General features: G+C 41.1%; 1 protein-coding gene across 2 annotated transcripts in view; it reads right to left on the minus strand.

Annotated features, from left to right (window-relative positions):
• Nucleotides 1-9,892: 9,892 nt before the first annotated feature.
• Nucleotides 9,893-22,392, minus strand: part of ppargc1a (peroxisome proliferator-activated receptor gamma, coactivator 1 alpha) — a 54,705-nt gene continuing 42,205 nt past the window's right edge. For both annotated transcript variants that reach the window (XM_034164168.1, XM_034164167.1), the window contains 4 exons: nucleotides 20,351-20,471; nucleotides 17,240-17,361; nucleotides 14,798-14,949; nucleotides 9,893-10,060 (listed from right to left, as the gene is read on the minus strand). In XM_034164168.1, the coding sequence (XP_034020059.1) occupies nucleotides 9,957-10,060; nucleotides 14,798-14,949; nucleotides 17,240-17,361; nucleotides 20,351-20,471 (499 nt within the window). In that variant the 3' untranslated portion in view covers nucleotides 9,893-9,956. The remainder of the gene's footprint in view (nucleotides 10,061-14,797; nucleotides 14,950-17,239; nucleotides 17,362-20,350; nucleotides 20,472-22,392) is intronic.

Consider the following 22,392-nt stretch of genomic DNA (forward strand, 5'->3'; position numbering starts at 1 on the left):
AAGAGGTTACAATTTGCCAAAGAACACATCAACTGGCCTAAAGAGAAATGGAGGAATATTTTGTGAGTAAAATTGTTCTTTTTGGGTCCAAGGGCCGCAGACAGTTTGTGAGACGACCCCCAAACTCTGAATTTAAGCCACAGTTCACAGTGAAGACAGTGAAGCATGGTGGTGCAAGCATCATGATATGGGCATGTTTCTTCTACTATGGTGTTGGGCCTATATATCGCATACCAGGTATCATGGATCAGTTTGGATATGTCAAAATACTTGAATAGGTCATGTTGCCTTATGCTGAAGAGGACATGCCCTTGAAATGGGTGTTTCAACAAGACAATGACCCCAAGCACACTAGTAAACGAGCAAAATCTTGGTTCCAAACCAACAAAATTAATGCCTCGCAGATGTGAAGAAATCATGAAAAACTGTTATACAACTAAATACTAGTTTAGTGATTCACAGGATTGCTAAAAAAGCAGTTTGAACATAATAGTTTTGAGTTGTGGCGTCAACAGCAGATGCTACTATTATTGTGAACACCCCCTTTTCTACTTTTTTTTTTTTACTAATAGCCCAATTTCATAGCCTTAAGAGTGTGCATATCATGAATGCTTCGTCTTGTTGGATTGTGAGAATACTGAATCTACTGGTACCTTGTTTCCCATGTAACAATAAGAAATATACTCAAAACCTGGATTAATCTTTTTAGTCACATAGCACTACTTATTATTCTGAACACTACTGTATGAACGTAAGAATTAATAATGCTTGGACTCAACCAGCCCCTAACCAGGGCCTCAAATGTCTGCCAGAACTTGCCCAAAGGGTCAGGTACTATGGTGTCAAATACCTTTTGCACATTTTCATCTATACACGTACTGCTGACATCTACAAACTGAGAATTTATGGATGCCTTGCATCTCCTATGAATGCTAGCACATCGGTGTACCTACATAGAGGGCCATTTTGGGGTTGGAGTGGTTTGTTTGGTGAATACAGTCATGACACGAAATTGCAATAGATCTTACGCACTATTGTATTGACATAAATCTGCCTCTGGGTGTAAAAATAGTTTGAGTTTGAAGAGGTTTATGCATCGGGCCGGGATGTTTACCACTACAGTTACCCAGAGTCATTTTGTCACTCATGTTTGACTTTTTATTGGCTCTGCTTGATGTACAGCCAGCAACAGACTGTAAATGTCCTACTTACCCAGAGAAAATAAGCATGTTTGATTTGTCATCATTTTAGAAGAAGCCATTCAGTTCTGAAGTCCAGGAAATCACGCTAATTATTACTGATGCTACTCGATGATTGCTAAATAATTAGCGATGATATCCCACTCTTATCGCCACATTTGCATGTTGCTGTCGACATTGGCTAGTTAGCAATGGCGGAGATGCTGGGATACTTTCTGAGCACCTGCCAGCGGTGCCTTGTCACATCGAGTCAGTCCTGCTTCATCTCAACACCCTCGCTTCGCCACTCCTTTTTTCGGTTGCACAGAAAAAGCTTGGACGTCGGCTCCCAGTGCTCTAATGCTCTCTGTCAGCTGGCTGTCTCTGCGGTCACACTGGAGAGTCATCTCTCTGCTGATGCGCGGCGCAGAGTTGCCAGCTCGAACATTCTTAAAGGCCCGTCATGGCCTGGAGGCAGAGGAAGCAGGTAAAGGTAAGGCAAGGTGCAACAAAAGTGCCTCAAAGCAACACTGCTCTGTTCGTAAACGATCAAAAAGGCTGAATATGAGTCGAATGCAAATTAAAACATCTTTAATAACACACACATTAGGGATAGAGACATTTTCAGCTTCCTTGATTTGTTGTTCTAATTAATACGCCACATCTCGGGCACACTCGAGGTAAAACATTGTTTTTCCCAGCAACACACAGCAGATGGTGATTGAAAATAGAGGGATGAGTCGCTCAATCAACCACCATTTGTCTATAGCCATTAATTATCTTGCAAAGAATACATTCAGTCCCCAAAGTTGATAGTTTAGGGGGAAGAAGAATACTGTCCTTCTGTTCCTCATTACTCTTTAAAACAGCAGAAACTGCTGAAACTAGAATGCTGGATAGGGAGATTAGGATTTAATAGCACTGCCATTATCTTTCCCATAAGGAGGGACACAATGGAAGGCTTGTTGGCGGGGGGGCAAGTATGGTGCTAACAAAGTAGTGTTCCAAGAAACATCTTGTGGGCCATTCTGTTTTGAATCTACAAAGACTACTTTGAGAGACAAAATGCATGACGGCGGTGAACATGATGGGTCCAGAAATGGCTACTTCCAAAACCATCAGTAAATCTGACCGTCGCAACCGATGCTATGTGACTTGAGGAACTGTTTGCACGTACAACCCAAATGGCTCTTGATTACAGTTACGCAATCAAGATGATGATCGAACAAGCTTCCTCCGCTTTGGGCGTAATGCTTTTTGATTCACTAAAGCACTCCGCAAGCACCAAGATCTGCCTGGCAACAGATTAATATAACATCTTGAGCTGATGTGAAATCCTCTAAAAATAAAAGGAGGCAGGGGGAGGACAAGAGAGACAAAGAGAGGAGTTTAGGGGATTGAGTCAATAGAAACCTCGAAGAGACACCAGAGGGAAGAACTCTGCAACACATCTTGGCATTATTTCTTTGACGTTGTTGTTGTTGTTGGCAATGGCTTCCAAACCCACCTTCTGGCACACAATGATCTTGTTTTGATTCTATCCACCAGACTTCTCACCAGTGGTAATCAGTATCAAATAACTAATCACCTCTGCCAATGAGGTAGCTAATAAAAAGGCGTATAGTGATATACATGAAGTTAAACACTAAGGAAGGAGAAAAAGACCTATCGATTGGCTAGACGTAGAGACTGCGATGAAGGTGAGGGCGATAAAGGATACAGATGGAAATGTGCTGACAAGCAAGGAGAATGTGTTGAGAAGGTGAAGTAAATGGACAAAAAACTGGGGGAGTGAAGGTTGGACTATGTACTGGATGAGTAAGAAAGTGCAATAAATTAGCAAGAATGACGTGAAGACAGCACCTATGAAGAGGATCAGAAGATATACCAATGGAAGCATGGAGATGTTTAGGTGGCATGGCACCCAGAACGTTTCATGAAATCTTGGAAAGTGAGACTTATTTTCATCAAAGTCTGCACCGTGCCCCTGTATATTCCATCAGTATGGACATCGATAGACAAATGCATGCTCTCAGGAACTGTAGTGTGATTATAGAATTTAGAACAGTAACACATTACATTACTGAAAAACAGACAAATGTAGTGTGATTACAGTCATGTGTTTCACCCAGTTATGTAGAGACGTATGTGAGAGTGGTACAGAATATAGAGAAAGACAGTTTGATAGTGGTGAGATGTGTTGTATGAATGACACATTTAACCTCTAGGAATTACGCAACCCAGACTCACATTTTTTTTTTTTTTTTGTCCTTCCGTCACGAAATTATTCAAATTTTCGTGACAGGGGTTTTTTTTAACTCAATATTACTAACCCTATTGCAGGGGTGGTGGCCAAGTGGTTAATGCGCTTGGTTTCAGTGCAGAAGGTTCCGGGTTCAAATACCACCCCTGCTACATTTCTCCATGTAATGTGGAGTTGCGTCAGGAAGGGCATCCGGCGTAAAACCTATGCCAATTCAACATGCAGATCCACCTTGGATTTGCTGTGGCGACCCCGAGTGCAAACAAGGGAGCAGCCGAAGGGACTTACCTATTACTAACCCTACTCCTTCTCCCAACCCTAACCATAACCACCCCCCCTCCCCATTCATGTTTAATTTCATGTAGCCGTCACGGAATGTATTAGAAAGAATTCGTGCTCCCGTCATGAAAATGTGGCGCTTTTCGTGACAATATCACGAACCAATAGATTAATGTATATTTCATGCTGCTGAATCACGACATGCTGTAAGATATGGTAGGAATTACAAAGCCCTTTCCTGTATGCAATAATGATGGGCAGACTGATAGATGAAGCCAGGCATGCATCAGATGACACTGATCTATAGTGAGAGAGGAGACTAGATTAAGGTGAGCAATGGAGTGGTGAAGGTATGCTCTGAAGAGGGGAATGAAAGTCAGCAGCAGCAAGACAGAATACATGTGTAAATGAGATGGAGCACGGTGGATGTTTAAGTTGCAAAGAGCAGAAGTGGTGAAGGTAGAGGGGTTTATATTCTAGATTCTAGTTCCAGGGATATTTCCAAAAGTGAAATTGAAAGTGTACAGGTCGGGCGTGAGAAAGCAGAGGAGGTTTATGGAGTTAGTGCAGGACATGTGGTTCGAGTAACAGATGAAGATGCACAGGACAGTGTGAGACTATCTGCTCTTGCAACCCCTAACCGGAGCAACTAAGAGTTTTTGCATATGGTTCATACCTCATTTGTTCCACCATGGTGAAGATTCGTGGTCTCAAGGTACCTCTTTTTTAACTTCAAAGTGATGGAATTAGATGTGTTTTGCTTCAGTGTCCGTTGCGCTTCATTAACACAGGAAGGGAATTACACACGTTTTGTCACAAGTTCATGGGGAAAGAAAGAGCTCTTGATATAAATTACCAGTGCTTGCTCATGTTCCACTTCACAAGCTTTAATTAACTAATCCGAGGGAGTCTAATCTTATAGATGCCTCTTATACGGCAATGAGAGACAAGATCATGAAAGAAACATGAGAATATCACAGGAGTTGCATTTTCATGTTGTTCTGCACCATTTCTGCAAAAGTCATGAAATTCTATTTGCCGAAATGTTCTTGCCACATTGCTGAAAATACAGACTCCAAATCCAGATGTCAACTAAAACAGATGTCTGTCCACTAGCGAGCATTTGTCCCACTCAGCCCAACCCCACTGAAGGCCATTATCTCCAAGACTACCACTTACAACCAAGTGGAGCAGAAATAGCTGCTAATCCGCTGGTAAATAATGAAAAATGATGTGCGACCGATATAAAAAAGGGAGGAGGGAGCTGTGGTATTGTGATTGAAAGAAAGAAGTGGGGGGGAGGAGCGACGGAGATTTCCAGGGACTGTTTCATTCTGTTGAGAGGGCAACCAGGAGAAGACCTTCTGCTGTAACGCGGCGGCGGAGCCGAAATGAAAGGCAGCCGCTCTCTTCTCCAGGGCTAAACAGTGGCCTTAATCAAAAAAGACACAATCAGACCCCCAACATGAAAATTTAATGTGCATTCTCCGCTTTTTTTTTTTCGGACAAAGTGGGGGGGACAGCTTCATGAAGAGATCCCAGCCCACCGATGACAGCATGTGGAAGCAGTGAAAGCAATGAAACCTCGCTTAATATCAAGCACGCCATCAACTCACTCTAGCTCGCCATCGTGTTAATGAAAATGTCCCCCCACCCAAGTTTTTAATTAAGCTGTGAGCTCACGGTGCAGAGTGGCATCATGGACACAGACAAAGACTACAGTCTCTTCTCCCAGGTGAGATTAATATCAAGGAGAGAGGTTGCTCTGAATTAAGTTTCTTTATTCGGCGAGAAACTTCAGAGAGAGAGAGACAGATGTGTTCGGGATGCGCCAGGACAGCTTTCAGTCAACACTTTGATGAATAAGCTCAAGAGAAATTAGGAGAAATTTCCACACTTAAAACCAGCGCTTTAACTTTTCAGATCTTCCATTCAAGAAGGAAAAAAAAAAAAAAAAAACACTTCAAGGATGTCTCCTTGATCGCAATCAGAAGGAACACAAATCACAATGATTGCACGGCACGGATGAAAGGACATTCATCAGAGAAACTACTAAAAGAAAAGGTTTTTGTTTTTTTTAAACACATTTCCATTTATTGGCATGGTGAGGCTGATGAGAATTGCACATAAAAAATAAAATTCACAAGAAAGTCGTACAATAGGTAGAACCACAAAGGCATTGGTAAGGACTTGGCAGAAGGCAACGTGGATAGGACACGAACAGGTAACAACCCACAGTGACCCCCGCCCCCCCTTCTCCCCACCCCCATCCCAATCCCACAACACACACACACACACACCCACCAACACACACACCACACACACACACACACACACACACACACACACACACACACACACACACACAGGCTTAAAATCACACGCACACACATTGTCCTTCCAACACAAACATGATTACCGAACAAACGTTTAAGCAGTGGCAAAGTCCTCCATAAGTCACATTATTATTAAAAAGTCCGCCACAAATTTCAACCGTAAGGTGTTATAATATATTGCTACTTTAAGCAATTTACAAAGCATTTTTTTATTACAGTGATTAAAGCCACATCTATCAAATGGGACACGACACCATTACCCAAATGCTTTACAAAGAGGAAAAAATTAAAAACAAGGAGAAAAACAAAAAGCATTAATCAGAGAAGAAAGGTTTCCGGTGGTTACCTTTTTTGTGGGTTTGAAGCATTCCTCTACTACTTTTTAATTATTGATTATAGCTGGGTTTCCGTTACAGAGTTGCACAAAAGGTAAGCAATATTTTCAAAATGTTGACCAAAAGAAAACAAAAAAGACTAAATGATAGCTTCCATTGAGTGATGGAATGTAACTGCTGGGTTTTGTCCTCTGGTGGGAAACGGAATTCCAGCAAGGTCCTTGCGAGAACTGCAATTCCAATAGTCATTGCGAAGGAAGGCAAAGTCCACACCGATCCATCAAAATTCAAAAACAGAATGAAACGGCCGCACAAAATTCACGAGGGCCAGTGAGCTTCAGATTTTTACCCCAGTGGAGCACGATCAAACAAGTTTCAAGATGTAGTCATTACAAACATCCAGTTTACAGAAGTTCAAACATGATAGAAGCTCTTCAGACTACAAATACCTGGAAGTTACCGTGTACTATCAATGATTTTGAGACTCCGAATCAATTGTTTGAACAGGTCAAAAATTTGATGCTTGTGCCAATAATGGCCATAACGACTACGTATACAATGTTTGTTCAGGATTGACAAAGATGGATCAAGAAGTTACTATGATGCCTCAAAATGTGCCCTGGTTTGCTACTCGGGACTAAACCCGAGCCCCAATTAAAATGTCTTTTTTTTTTATTTAATATTGCAATATATATTTGCAAAATATATCTTTTGCTCTGTATCTTTTTCTCTGTCCACAATTCAAATTCCATTGTAATTTTGCAAAATAAGTTTCCAAATCCAGCCTTTTGCGATATTTCATTTCGCTACTTCACAGTGTTGAGGTAATGGAACCCACCTTCTCTTATGCCTTTGTGGTGTGTCTGATTACTGGTGGAACTTATTAAAAAATGCAAATTTTAGTTATTGTTATCCAGGGATAGCAACATCGGTAGTTGACACAGTTTGCATTTACCGCTGTAATGCTACATTCACTTATTGGTGTTGCGCTGTCGACTGTAAACCAGATGATGGAAAGTTCAGCTGCCGTGGCTGTCGCTACTATTCAAGACTGTTACAGTGACAGATTTCTTTTGCTTTTTTCCTAATTGGAATATAATGCCCAGATCTTTTTTTCCCCATCAACACGTTCGTTTTTTTTGTTAGTGTCATCCGCCATTTGTATGAGCATCATTTACGATTTCTTAATGCAGTCTGTTCATATTACGATGCACCACATAAAATTCAAAAAATGTGGGGTATAAACTGCTGTATGCTCCAAACCTGGAAATCTGGGAACTTTCGGAAGACTTTCATCTCTGAGATTTTGCCACTTTCCATCGTAAAAAAATGACCCGTTTGCGGTAAAAATTCCATGAGGGACAGCCTGTAGTCAGCAAAAGTTACAATGTAGACTTTTTCTTCCCCTTCCTCTGGTTTTCTCCATACTCAAAATGGGATATTAATTACAAGAAACCAAAAGGTTAAGTCACACCACTGTGAAATCTACTGGAAAAAAAAAACCCAGATGGCTGATGGGAAACAGTGCGGCATGCGATACGTCAGGAAGTCACTTTTCTCCAGGCTTATCATTTAAATCTGAATGGCGCTGGTATACACTGTACAGATTGTAGCCATGCACGACACGACAAACCACCACGCATTACACACACGGTGGCGCTAGAGTCACTTACACAGGTGTCACGAGGTAATGCATTACAGTTACGTCGACTCGATTACATCTGAAAGGGGATAGCAGATGGAAGCTGAGATTTTCCAAGTGGTTACAACACTCGGTAACGCCACGATGACGGAATGACGTCATTGTAGCTACCAGCGACCTGGGTAATGGGTCAAGTCCGAAAAATCACACAACAATAGGAGCTAAAATACAACTCTGAAAAATAATTTATTGCTTTTTATATAGTTTTTCTTTATTTATATTATCATCATTATTATTAATCATCTTGTGAATAATATTAGTAGTATTTATACATATATATATACATATATATATATATATATATATATATATATAGACATACATTGTACATCAAAACGTCTTTAAAAAATCCAGGAGACAAAAACAAATTGTAAACTTTTGTTTGGCGTTCACATAATCAAGCGCGATCGGAGCGATGACAAGTGTGGTACAACACAACCAAATAGTTTTATTGCTTCATGTTCTTGCGTGTGTGTGTGGAAAGAGAAGCGGGGATGCACCGCGGGTCGGAACGAGCCGCCGTGCTGGAGGCAGAAATCATTAAAATGATGAGCAGCGCGTCTGAAGAGGGGCTGCCTGCTGGAGTGATTAGCTGAATGTTTTGATTGTTTCTGAAAGGCATAGAAGGTAATATTATCCCCACCAAACCTTTTATCGTACACCCTGTCTCGTGATTGTAAGTTAAATAACACAAATCAGAGAACAACATAAATAGCAAATAAAATCAATTTGATACGCCACATGAACTGGAGACCATAAATATTTGATTCAAATATTAAATAAATAAATATGCACGCGTAGTGATTCGAAAGATCTGAATGAAGTAATTTTTTTTTCCCTTCACACCGTGAATAAACCAAAAAGAAAAACTAATAAAGCAATGAAATCAAACCGAGTGTGTAGATACTGATTGCTTCAGAAACCACATAATTAACAATTTAAAAAATGGGGCACCATTTTTTACAATCATGAAAAACACGTTAAAAATGCATTTTACACTGGTTGTATAAGCAAAAACACTGATTGAGAAACTTTATAAACAGAGAAAACTATACATGGTTGACTTTTTTCTACAACAAAAAAACTTAAAAAAGGATGTTTCTTCACATGCTCCCCCAAAATGAGCAATCTTACACTTTTTTTAAACAATCACATCTAGGTGTACAATATGCTTTACAGTATTGTAATCACTACAGATCGACATTCTGAATTAAGAAATTTTTCTCCACTTAATATTTTTGTTAAGAAAAAGGCTGCGTTTTACAGTGCATAGCTGTAACAAATAAAGAACTTTATCAGATATGTACAGAAAATAAAAATATTCCTTTTTATAGTATTGTAAATATGCGGCTACAGTGTTGTCGTAAAACGCAGACAACACATTACGTCAAGAATTTCCACCTTCCTGTAATGTAACCACCAGATCCAAACACCGGATTTAAAAAATAAAGCAGAAAAGTCATCAGCAAAAGAAAACAAGTCGGCTAAAAAGCTTGCATGTTTCCACCCCATAGAATTGTGGGTATTGTAGTGCTGAGAGAATAAAATCATTTAAAGTATTTTTTTTTGTTGTTGTTCTCCTTTCACTGATCCTTGTACAGCAGTGGGGTGCACCAACGTGCACGTGTACTGAGGGTTCACTGGCTTTTCCCCACAAGTCTCTTCCAGCTTTCAGCAGCTATGTTGTGTAAACTTTATTTTGATATATATCATTATATGACATATGTCTAAAGATTTTTTCTTCCTCTATACTCTACAACAGAGTGTAAATGTCTAGTAGTCTCGTTGTCGAGAGCAGCGACAAACAACAGTGAGGTATCAGAAGTTCCTCTTTGTGACAGACAGCAGGCGCCACTGAACTGGTTACCTACTCAGGCTGCGCTGAGCCTCCCTCAGCAAGCTGTCAAAATCCATCGAGTCGTACTTGCTTTTTGTGGAGGCAGGATCGAAGTCATCAGAATGGGAGTCTGAAAAGGGGCGAATATGGTCAGAGTTCAAGAAAGGCAAGAATTATTGAAACATTTAAAAATTTCTTTAGTATTCCCAGTGCACAGAACATCTGGGACCACGCCTTCCACCAATGCAAACTAGCGCACACTGCAGCACAACTGTCCCACAGTTGTCTTTTCCCCACCCAGCACAAGCATTCTTGACATAAGTCCACTCAGGCTCATCTGTGTGCCCATATGTGTGTGTCGGTCTTAAAATGAGGCAGCCGAAAGCGAAAGCACCAGAGACCAACAAGAACCTGGTCTTAAGTCCAGTGCAGTTTGTCTCCTATTAATATGGTGCAATATTCAAATCTACCTTACACCATCGTTCAATCAAACAGCCCATACTTGTCGCGCAAGCCGGCATCTTGGCTGAGGAATGAAATTGAATTGACGTCATTCAATGTAAACAAAGCAACATCATTGTGGTTTATGCCACAAAAATAGCATAAATGTGTATGGAGAAGGATCCTGTATATGAACTGCTGTTGCTGTTTCATATGTGGATCTTTTTTTATGTTAATAGAACAGAATTACATGAACAAAAAATATAATTATTGGAGCTTAACAGCAGCTGGCACAAAGTCAACCTGGTGTCAGTTCTGTCAGTGATAGCACATCTGTGACAGAAAACAATTCTGTTTTTAAATTAGATTAGATGAGATTAGACAGAACTTTACTGATCCCTTGGGAAGACTCCCTCAGGGAAATTGAGGTTCCAGAAGCATTGTAAAGGCTGTCAAAAAATATCATCCAATCTTGGAATGTATTGTTACTAAAATTGTAGAATTGTGTGGATAAAAATGGAAAATGTATATTGATATACCGCTTTCCAACAATATATATCGTGTTTCCCAAAATAAAATGCAATGAGGAGTTTCAAATCTATGCTCGCCACCATCCCCGACTCTGCTTGTCCACTCATTAGCGCAACTACAAAAAAAATAGGTGTACTGAGCAGAACACACAAAAAAGATCAACATTTCAAATGAGCTTTTCAGTAAACGCAACCTGTTGACAGCAAATCATTTAAGACAAGAGTTTCCGCAAAATTCGAGGGTACCACAATCATATATAGAAGCTAGCCTTGACACAATTTCATTTTTATACAATTCTGCTCTACTTGAGTATAACCAGCACCCCCCCAAAACAAACAAACATTAAAATAATTTGTATTCATGTTTCACAATGACTAAAACAGCACAAACATTTCCTTAATGTAGCAAGTAACTTATTATTCAAGTAGATACCTAGCCAAACATCAAGCTAACAACCCTAGCTCAGTTAGTACAATGGCTCACCAAGCTAGTTAGCTGGCTTGAAAATAAGCTTGAGCAAGTTTTTGTTTGTTTTTACACAAATATGTATTCTATTAGCATGTTCATTTCATCACATTTGACTGCTATCCACTTTATGGTTTTGTGAAATAACATATAATTTCAGCTATGGCATTTTGTATCTGACTATTGCCTCACTACTGGTGGGGAGGGTCTACCAGTTCTAGGGTCCATTGGTCCAAGGGTCCACCCATCCTAACCTCTTTATATTATTTGATGGTGTACATTACAACCTCAAACTGATTTTAAAGTTCAATACTTTCAAATAGCTAACAAATCAGATCCAGTTTTGTTCAATTTACAAATATAAAACAATTATTCTGTTGACATAGACCATTAATCACCTTTTATTGTACTACTGTCTATAAATCTGTTGAATTGAAAATCACACAATAATGGTAATTCACCATAACTTTTTTAATTGTCACACTTTTGTAACATTACTTAACCTACTTTAGTGCAACATATAGCGTACCATAAATGTAAGAACAACTACAAAAGGCTCTGCTTAGAACTAGAGTGGACCATAGGGACTAGTGGGAAGTTCCCCTACTGGCAATAGCCCCTCAGGATGAGCAAGAAATCACTGTCACCAAATTTTGCCAATTCTTCAGGTGACTGCTACACTAACTTGAAATTTTATATTGTGCTTAGTACTTGAAAGACAATGAGAAACATAAATATATTTTTAAAAATGGGTAACAGTATGAAAAAATAAGGGGGGAAAAAATAAAATAAAATCACATCTTAGCAAGAATGTCCAAACATGCCAATAGTGAGGGGGTTAAAAAAATGCATGGGGACGGTGGCCATGGATGTGTCTGTCTCCATATCCTATTTTTAGTGATAGATGTGATCGTATCTTATCTCTGACAACAGTCAGATTCACAAATGGCGCTCCCGGAGGGCCCAGCAGCATGCTCCAAAGGCTTTGAGAAATGGAAATGACCACAGCAGCTTGGAGACGCCAGTCATGATCTAATGCAATGGCCGAAGGGTGGATTGTGTCACGTTGCGCACCTTGAGGGATAAAAAATATCTCTGTGTTCCATTTTAAACTAATGGACAGTATCTCCAAAAAAGGAAGAAAAAAAATAAAATAAAAAAGGACTAGAGCCGCACAAGACAGACTAATGAGAAAGATGACTAGCATTGGACAGAATGCTTTTTTTTATAATTGTCTATGCTATACGCTATCAGAATAAGCAAAAGCAAAATAGCTGGTTTCTGACAGAGAGCCAGTCAAATGGAAGACTTTCCATTTCAGTAGACTGATTTGTCAATCTCAGTATAATGTGCATCCTTAAGGCTTTAGTTTTAGCAACTGTTACTCTGTATGCCAATTTCTCATCCTGTCCTCTCTTTCAAACCTGATGGCTTTGAGCATTTCCTTTGAAAACGTATCGTGACTGCTTCATTTATTGAAGAAGGTGCTCTCTTGCTTTCCAGTGACCCTTTGACCCACCTGCATTATACATTGCTGACCTCGCATGCAGCTGCTGGATCCATGTAGGAAGAAAATTCGGTGCAGATACAAAGTCAATACCCATCTTAGTGATTCACCTTCTGAGATTGTGCATAATTTGACATAATAGAGCACTTTCCCTTTAATTTTCTGTATGCCTGCTCAATTATTGCCATTTTCATCACTATGCTATAAATACAGAGGAAGAAAAAATTATTCACCTATCCAAAACAGAGCATCTTTTCACAGGCAGGATGCTGCATTTTACTGACACATTGGATATTAATCAAATGGATCAGCTGACCTATACCTGCATCAGTGACTAAAATGATGCATTCAGGAACTCACTTTCAGTCAATGATTGTGGAACAACTGCCCCAGTTAAACACAAATGTGGAGAATGCTTGTAAATGTGAATATGTTACTCATTTCCACAATATTGAGATGTAGTAACAAACATAGAAGACGCAGTATTTTGCTTTACGACCAGGACAAGCCAGTACAAATCTGCCCCCTAGTGGTTTTGGCAGTGTTGAACATACTTTTGCAGTCTGGATGCTTATTTAAATTTAACAGTTTGATTTAAAGTACGTTTCTGCATATGTTACATGTCACAGAAATGTTCAAAGTACATCCACTAGGGGGCAGATTTGCCCTGACACATACTAGTCCAAAAGAAACAGTCAATAAGAGGCGAAACCTGACTTTCTCCAGTCATCTCCTCCCTAAATTCTTGTCCCAATCATATCTTGACTGGCTGTTTGAGGCTGGCCCCCAAAGGGAGCAGACTGCCATAGAAGCACATGTTAAAATCCCCTGCTTTACAGCCCAAATGAACTTTTTTATAGCCAAGTGTTTAAAAAAAGCTTTTTTGTCACTAGGGTTAGTTTCCCTCTCCATGACAACTGCACAGGGTGATTTTTTTTAAAATAACTCCTTAGTTTAAGACATTTAAGGTTTAAAGTTATGCATAATTAGGGATTGGTCACTTTGACTATTACTGTGTGACGCTGTGAACCAAGGTCACAGTTCTAGTAGCACAGAGGCCGGTATGTGTGGCTCATTATTGTGCAAGGATTCGTCTTTTCTTTCATAACATTTTATTACAAATATCTGTAATAATATGGCTTGTTGTGTGTTTAATTCCCCTAATGGATCATTTGTGCCAGTATTACATAAAGAGAAATGTAAATATTTAATTTTCTATGCTAATAACGCCACTACTTTTAGCAGCTATCAGAAGCTTGATGATGTCGGTTCCAGTTAATCCACAATTACATGAATTTTAATGCCCACACCAAAGCTACGTATTCTGAAAATCATCCACCCAGTCAGCAAAATATGATTTGAGAAACAGCTGAACCAAGGTTAGCCTGTTTGGTGCATTTGGTGACTGAGATGGGAGATGAGTGTTCATGAGTCTTCATTGCCACGCAGGCTTTTGCCAACACTCGACGACTTTATTCATTTATGGGTTAGCAAGGATGCAGGGTAAGAACTGGCAACATGGCAACAACCAGGGCAGCACTTTTTGAGCTTCAAAACGGCTTTTCCAGCTTTCTACAGAAAACCGATGGGAGAGGTGTATATATAATCTGTATATATATAGTCTGTGGTAAAGAAGTCCTTTTTTCAGCATGTTCACAGACTGAACCCTGAACTCTTGTTGCCCTACTGAGCTATGGAAGCCCAGTTGTCACATTCAGGAATTGTTCATATTGTTACCACTGCAGAGATGTTCTATTTTACTCAAAAAGCATCACTCAAGCTATGTTTTATTTATTTATCTATTTATTTTGACATCTTGTTCCCAACCCTCATTCTCCTGTTTTCACTGACAATCCCCCGCTACACAAATACAACATGACCACGGGGGGCTGATAGATTGAACAACAAAAGAGCTGCACTTACCCAAGTCTGTGTAATGTGATTTGCAGAACTGCTTTTGTCCGCCAAAGCACAGCTCGAACTGAGGCTCATTTGATCTCCGTAAGGTGTGTCCGTTCTCAAGGGCGGCAAAGGCATCACAAGGGTACCGGTACATGATGAAGCCAAAATTGTCCCTGGCCAAGAATAGGAAATGATACGTCAGAGTGTTGCTGTGGGGCAACAACAACTACAGTGCATCCAGAATGTTTTCACCGCGCTTCACTCTTTCCACATTTTGTTATGTTACAGCTTTATTCCAAAATGGATGAAATTCATTTTTTTTTCCTCAAAACTGTAATCACAACACCCCATAATGACACACTTTGCTCAGTACTTTGTTGATGCACCTTTGGCAGCAATTATGGCCTCAAGTCTTCTTGAATATGATGCCACAAGCTTGGTGCATCTATCTTTGGTTAGGTCTGTCCTTCCTCTTTGCAGCACCTCTCAAGCTCCATCAGGTTGGATGTGGAGTGTCGGTGCACAGTCATTTTCAGATCGTTCCAGAGATGTTCAATCAGATTCAGGTCTGGGCTCTGGCTGGGCTACTCAAGGACATTCACAGAGTTGACCTAAAGCCACTCATTGATATCTTGGCTGTCTGCTTTGGGTCACTGTCCTGCTGAAAGATCCAGGATGTCTCTGTACATTGCTGCATTCCTCTTTCCCTCAATCCTGACTAGTCTCTCAGTTTCTGCTGCTGAAAAACATCCCCACAGCATGATGCTACCACCACCATGCTTCACTGCAGGGATGGTGCATGGTTCCTCCAAACACGACACCTGGCATTCATGGCAAAATGTTCAACATGTCTCAGCAGACCAGAGAATTTTGTTTATCATGGTCTGAGAGTCCTTCAGGTGGCATCTGGCAAACTCCAGACGGGCTGCCATGTGCCTTTTACTTATGAGTGGCTTCCGTCTGGCCACTCTACCACACAGGCCTGATTGGTGGATGGATGCAGAGATAGTTGTCCTTCTGGAAGGTTCTCATCTCTCCACAGAGGAATGCTGGAGCTCTGACAGAGTGACCATCGAATTCTTGGTCACATCCCTGATGAAGACCCTTCTCCCCCAATTGCTCAGTTTAAACAGGCAGCCAGCTCTAGAAGAGTCCTTGTGGATCCAAACGTCTTCCATTTACAGATGATGGAGCCCACTGTGCTCTTTGGGACCTTCAAAGCAGCAGAAATGTTTCTGTACCCTTCTCCAGATTTGTGCCTCATGACAATCCTGTCTCAGAAGTCTACAGACAATTCCTTTGACTTCATGCTTGGTTTGTACCCTGACATTCACTGTCAACTGTGGGACCTTATATGTAGACAGGTGTGTGCCTTTCCAAATCATATCCAATCAAATGAATTTACCCCAGGTGGACTGCAATTAAGCTGTAGAAACATCTCAAGGATGATCAGTGGAAAAATGTGATGCACCTGAGCTCAGTTTTGAGCTTCATGGCAAAGGCTGGGAATACTTATGTACATGTAATTTATTAGGTTTGTTTATTTTTTAATAAATTTGTAAAAACTTCCAAAAAACCTTTTCGCATAGTCATTATGGGGTATTGTGTGTAGACGTCTGAGGAAATAAATGAATTTCATCCATTTTGGAATAAGGCTGTAAAACGTGGAAAAAGTGAAATGCTGTGAATACTTTCCAGATGCACTGTATATAGGGGCAGCTTTAAATGTGGACATTTGGAGATGTGTAGATACAAAAACTAACAAACTGAGAGCAAACAAAAAGTTTTCTTGGGATTGCCAAATTTAACAGATAGGAAAATGTTTCATATTTATCCAGACAATCTGCAGGCTCAAATAAATGTCCAAGGTAAACTATACAGTGCTGAAGGGATCGTGGTGCTGATTTTGGGGAGGTATAGGAGCATGCATTGGTGTTGTGCATTTCTTCCTCCACCATCCTACAAGACTATGTTGGGTTCCAATTCTCAATAACCCAGCCAGTAGAGTGGTCCATCCATGGATCACCTCACCCAGTTGATCCATGTGAATGCCTTTGGCCTTGTCCAGTTGGTAAGGTCCTTACTACTGAGGAGTCTGCACGCTGGATCATGGTCAGTAACATGCACCACATGGCAATGTTGTAACTGATGTCCCCTCAAAATGCAAAAAGTACAGTAGTCCCCTTTATCTGGATCCCCCTATGTAACCAGTCATTTGACCTACAGCCATTACTCAAGTGTTCCCCAGAGAGACCTGCTCCCAAAGACAACCAGTCATTCCCTTAAGTTACTGGTTAGTGTGCAAGTCTCACAACTATATACACACACTGTACAAAGACTCTCAACAGATTGGCAATTATTGCCCTGTGATGTACAAAAAGGGCCAAGCAATAACGGGGGGAAAAAAAAATCAGATCCCCTTACTCTAGTATGTAACTATGGTTCGGAGTGGTGCGGTCTTACCCGTCGTCCCTTAAGTTCACTGCACATTCTTCAATCTCGCCAAAGACTTCAAAGCGGCGCTTCAACTCTGTCCGGGTGCAGTCGGACCTCAGTCGCCCCACGTACACCACCCGCCTCTCCTCCTGATTGTTACGAAGAAAAACAGAGCAGGAGAAGTAGATAATAAGCCTGATTTTACTTTCCTCTTCACAGAGGACTAATGAATTACTCTTGATCACTCCTGTGTGACTCAGTGCTCCCCCCGCCCCCCCTTTTCATCTTTTGTCCCTCTTATGTTCCTCTGTGATTGGTTCAGTTTGCTTCTTCTTATCTGATAGAGTTTCAGTTTGGAAGTGCCTTCAGTCTACTTTGGCACTACAATTCCTCTTTCTCCCTGTGCCGGCGGCAGAGTGATTTTTATCAAATGATGCCATTTCTTAAGTTGGGGGCTGGTGCTTCTTTTATGGGGTCTAAAAATAAAGTTTGGAGTGACTCAGCTTTGCACACTTAACATTAATGCCTTTTTCTTGTTTTCCCAAACTTAAAAAACAGACAAGGCTGCTATCTGAGTCCTGTTGATTATTTAAAGGTCTTCTTATCTAAGACAGATGGAACGGTAGGAGCAGCTGATCCATAGGGTAAAAAATATAGATTTCCTTGAAGCTTGGAGGATGTGGGGTTATAGCAGAATAACTTCAGAGTAAACTGCACCATGCCGCAACTAATATAACTTTTGTGTCATTTAATTGCCTCTGCTAATCACATTATACAGCAAAAGCCTGGGGCTACACAGAGTACCGTGAGTATTATTTATTTAGTCATTCATTTACTTGCCATTACCGGGGCAAATCCACCGAGACGTGAAACTTTGAAAGGTCTTGAGGGTACAGCTAACACATGTAAATCAGTTGCCTGGTGCCAAACTTGTAGTTCACTTTTGGTTCTTTAACATTTGATTGAATAGTCGAGAAAATACTACAAAGATTAACTACAGACACTGTTATGCTTTTTGGGTTGCCTTTAAATCTTCTGCACTGTTTGCAAGGCAAAAAATATTTGCTGAATTAGGCGTTGACTTGCTGACAACTGATAAATAGGCTGTGTTTTCTTGATGGCACCCCAAGGGCGGCACCAATGCAGATGTGTGAGGGTACGAGGCACCGACAAGGAGCAAGAGAAACACTCAGACTGAAGGAGACGCTTTCCCATCCCAAACCTTGTTTGACAGCTTTAGCTTCACTGCTCGTAATTGTTTGTCTCGCTAGCTCCAAGAATGTATGCATGCCAAGCTGCGCTTGCATTATTGCATCATTTAATGTGCGCTATCAACAGGAGGTAGCGGCGTTACCCTGCTGGAAACCTGAGTAATTTCACACTGAGACAAGGGGAATCCAAATGGGGGAGAAATGTGATATTCACCGCATCAGGCTGAATTCCGAAATAGATACAGATAAAAGGATCAGTGGCCATTTCGTCTTTCCCCAGCGTCCCATCTTGGGCTTATAGTTTCAGTTTGCCACTATTTTAACATTTATCGCCTGTGGCGTGATTAATAAGAGTCAACAGTGTTTCCACATGACGGAGACGTTAAAAATACACAACCCGGAGATAAAGAGAAAGGGCCTGTCGCCTGAATCTTTCAGGAATTCACTTTGCATGCATTCTTCCAGGTGAAACATTGTGGCACGTGCCGCTGGGCAGGAGGCTGCCTCATTCTAAGTCATGTGTATGTGAGAGTTTGTGTGCACGGTGGAAACTGTGCATGTGCAAACAGGATCTGACATAAATTGCTAAAACAAAAATGAAGAAAACGAGAGGCTATCTTGAATCTCCAACACCTGCCTCATGTTCATTCATTCAGTCATTCCTTCATTCTCTTTTATCTGGCTCGGAGTCGCAGTGGCCAAAGATGAACTAGCTCATTCCACTTTTTCCTATCCTCGGCCAGGCCCTCTCTCCTAGGAGATCCCTAGGTGTTCCCAGTCCTGTTGGGAGATGTAATCCCTCCAGCGCGTCCTGGGTCTTCCCCAGGTCCTCCTCCCAGTTGGATGGTTCGACACCAAGTCCCTCCTGGATATGCATACTTCTAGCCTTGTACCTGAGTGTAAGCCCGGATACTCAAGAAAAGAATGTAGGGTATCAAGGATTGCAGTAACCACCCAAAGAACATGGCCACAGGTGAGGATAGGAGCATAAATAAACTGATGACAAACATTTTTTACCCTCCCTTACTCATTAAGCAAAGGACTTCAAACTTGTAAATGGTTGCTTGATAGGTGCCCAAATCAGAAATCCGGGTCGAGACCACACAGTATCAAACTTTTCCCAGTCCTTTTGCTCGATTTGATGTGTTGACAATATGATAATTGCATCCACATGTAAGTGACATTCAACGATTAATGGTTTACTGCCATTTGTTTAAAATTTTAAACTTGCAAAAGCAGGATAACAGCAACAGTTAATTAGTTACAACAATCAGCACTGTCCAAGTGCAGGCAGACAAACAGCAAAGCCTTCAAAAGGTAATATGTCCATTTATCCAGTTAGAAAGGACATTCATAGCTATTCATGCCTTATCATAGTCACCAGTACAAAAGTACACAGTAGAGTGGCAATAAAAGCAAAAAAGATACTCTATTGTTGAAGTGATTATCAGCTGCGCCAAGTAAGAAAAGAGAGTGAAGGTTACTGAGGTTGACCAAATCATTCAGATGGCAAAAACTTGTCAAGTGGGTTCCGGATTATGTTAAAATTTTAATGAAAGAGTGAGATGCTGAGTCGGGAAAGAGTTTGAGCAACTTGGGTGGTGATCCATTGGTGTTTCTTTTTGTCATCAATTTATTTAACATTGTAAGGAATTGCATTCTTGCTTTATGATGTCACAAAGATGTTACAGGGATAACTGATAATATTTCAGTTGGTAGAGGTTGGGCGCACTTTGTAGGATTTTTTTGATTTCACAAGGGTATGTTTGCGTGACCAATGTAATGCCAGTTCTTGGAATACCTTGAGTGAGCTGTCTCACGATGAGAAGCAAAACTCAAGGTTCGCGTTCTCTCAATCACATATAGCCACGCAGAGAAAAGTCGGTGAAAGCATTATCACTGGAGAGACGTAGGCGGTTTCACTTACTACTGCTTTTTGTCTTTGCCTTTCTCTCTGCTCGGCCTTTTCAAACTCCCGCTTCTCGTAGTCCTGCCGGTATTCCTCCCTCTTCAGCCTTTCATGCTGGTACTCCTCGTAGCTGTCATACCTGTGGTGAAAAAGAAGCATGTGACATCAATGTCCTTGCTCGCCTTCTACAGTCGCCCTTTCCGTTGATGCCTATTAAAAACAACAGCCACTAATCACCAAGGAGTTGTCCCCGCCATTTTCTCACCACTGACGGCTGAGAAGGCGAGGTTGCCAAAAGAAATGGACATGTTAATAAGATGCCTCTTCGTCATCGTTATGATTACAGTGCCCGCTGGATAGGCCCGCAGGAGTGCCGGCGAGCAGCGCGGTCGGGGAGCCAGGCAGCTGCAACTGTCAGCACAACTTCACATGTCATTACTTTCTGCTTAGTTAGGGCTTCATCAAGAAGGAAAGTGCAACTTTCTCCCCCACCCCAGACATGTCCGTTAAGTTTTCGACTGATGAGCGACTCTGGCTTGTCGGGTGTCATTAAGCACGTGGGTGCCAAATCAGCTTGGAGCAGTGAAATGGTGTCATTCTCTCTCTCTCTCGGTGGACTGTGCCAGCACTCCTCTGCACCAGCAGCTCAAAGAAACTTCAGAGGCACAATGTTGAATGTCATTCTGCAGCCAAGAGCATCATCAGTAAGCTAAGAATGCGCACCAGCAATTAAACATATCTGCCCTGAATGTCATAGGGCCCTTGACTGACTAAAACAATCTATAAAAAGGCACACATCTATATGTAAAAAAGAAGTTAGAAAAACAATGGTAACGTGGCCATCACTGCATTTCTACAACATCTTCTTTTTGTCAATTTTGATTATTATATATTATTTTTCAGTCAACACCAGGTGATTCAGTACTGTTAACCGTCTTGGGTCATTATATGGCTGGCAACTGCAGGTCATTTTACCATACCTTCAGTATTTCCCCTTTTAAGTTAATTTGCATGTACCTGCCCTTGTGTTGCACATCAACATGTTCAGAACAATCACAGCATTATGAATACAAGGCATATATTTTTCGCAATAATTGTGTCAAAGTTAGAATTTGGCTCCAGTTCTAAAAATATAGAACGTGTTTTTAAAAATTCTTCAAACATTTTCTGAAAATACACCTTCATACATGTGGACAAACCGTTAGAAATGGGTCTTTGGGTCACATACGTCATGTAATACATGAAAAAGACTTTAGATCAATGTATACGAGGTCTCTTAGATAATAAACCGACCCTTTTATTTTTTTTTTAACTATATGGATTTGAATGACATGCGATTACACCAATCATGCTTGAACCCTCGTGCGCATGCGTGAGTTTTTTCACGCATGTCGGTGACGTCATTTCCCTGTGGGCAGGCCTTGAGTGAGATGTGGTCCCGCCCTCTCGGCTGAATTCCTTTGTTTCACATGCTGCTCGAGACGGCGCGCGTTGCTTTATCAAAATTTTTTCTGGACCTGTGAGGAATATCCGAGTGGACACTATTCGAGAAATTAAGCTGGTTTTCTGTGAAAAGTTTAACGGCTGATGAGAGATTATGGGGTGTTTCTGTCGGTGTAAGGACTTCCCACGGAGCGGGACGTCCTGCAGCGCTTCCAGGCGATGTCGTCGGCCTGTTTCGAGCTGAAAACATCCTAATTTAAGGCTTAATTCACCCAGGACATCGTGAGAGAACAGAGAAGATTCAGAAGAGGCTGGCATGAGGAATTTATGCGGACATTCCACTGTTTAAGGACATTTTTTTAATGAAAGACGTGCGCGCAAATTCGCGGAGTCGTTTCCGTGACGACTCGGCAAATCTGTGTGCGCCGCGACAGGAAAAACACCTCCGTGTTGAAAACCATTTGTAAAATTCAGGCGGCTTTTAATGGCTTTCAACAAGTGAGTAACTGAGAAATTGTTTAACAGCTTGGGCATGTTCCAACTTGCCCGTTAAGATTTCCAACGGAGGTGTTTTTCCTGCCGCGACCCCCCGCGGTCGGGTCCAGCACGACATGCGA

The sequence above is a fragment of the Thalassophryne amazonica genome, chromosome 23, assembly GCF_902500255.1.
Source record: "Thalassophryne amazonica chromosome 23, fThaAma1.1, whole genome shotgun sequence".
Classification (NCBI taxonomy): Eukaryota; Metazoa; Chordata; class Actinopteri; order Batrachoidiformes; family Batrachoididae; genus Thalassophryne; species Thalassophryne amazonica.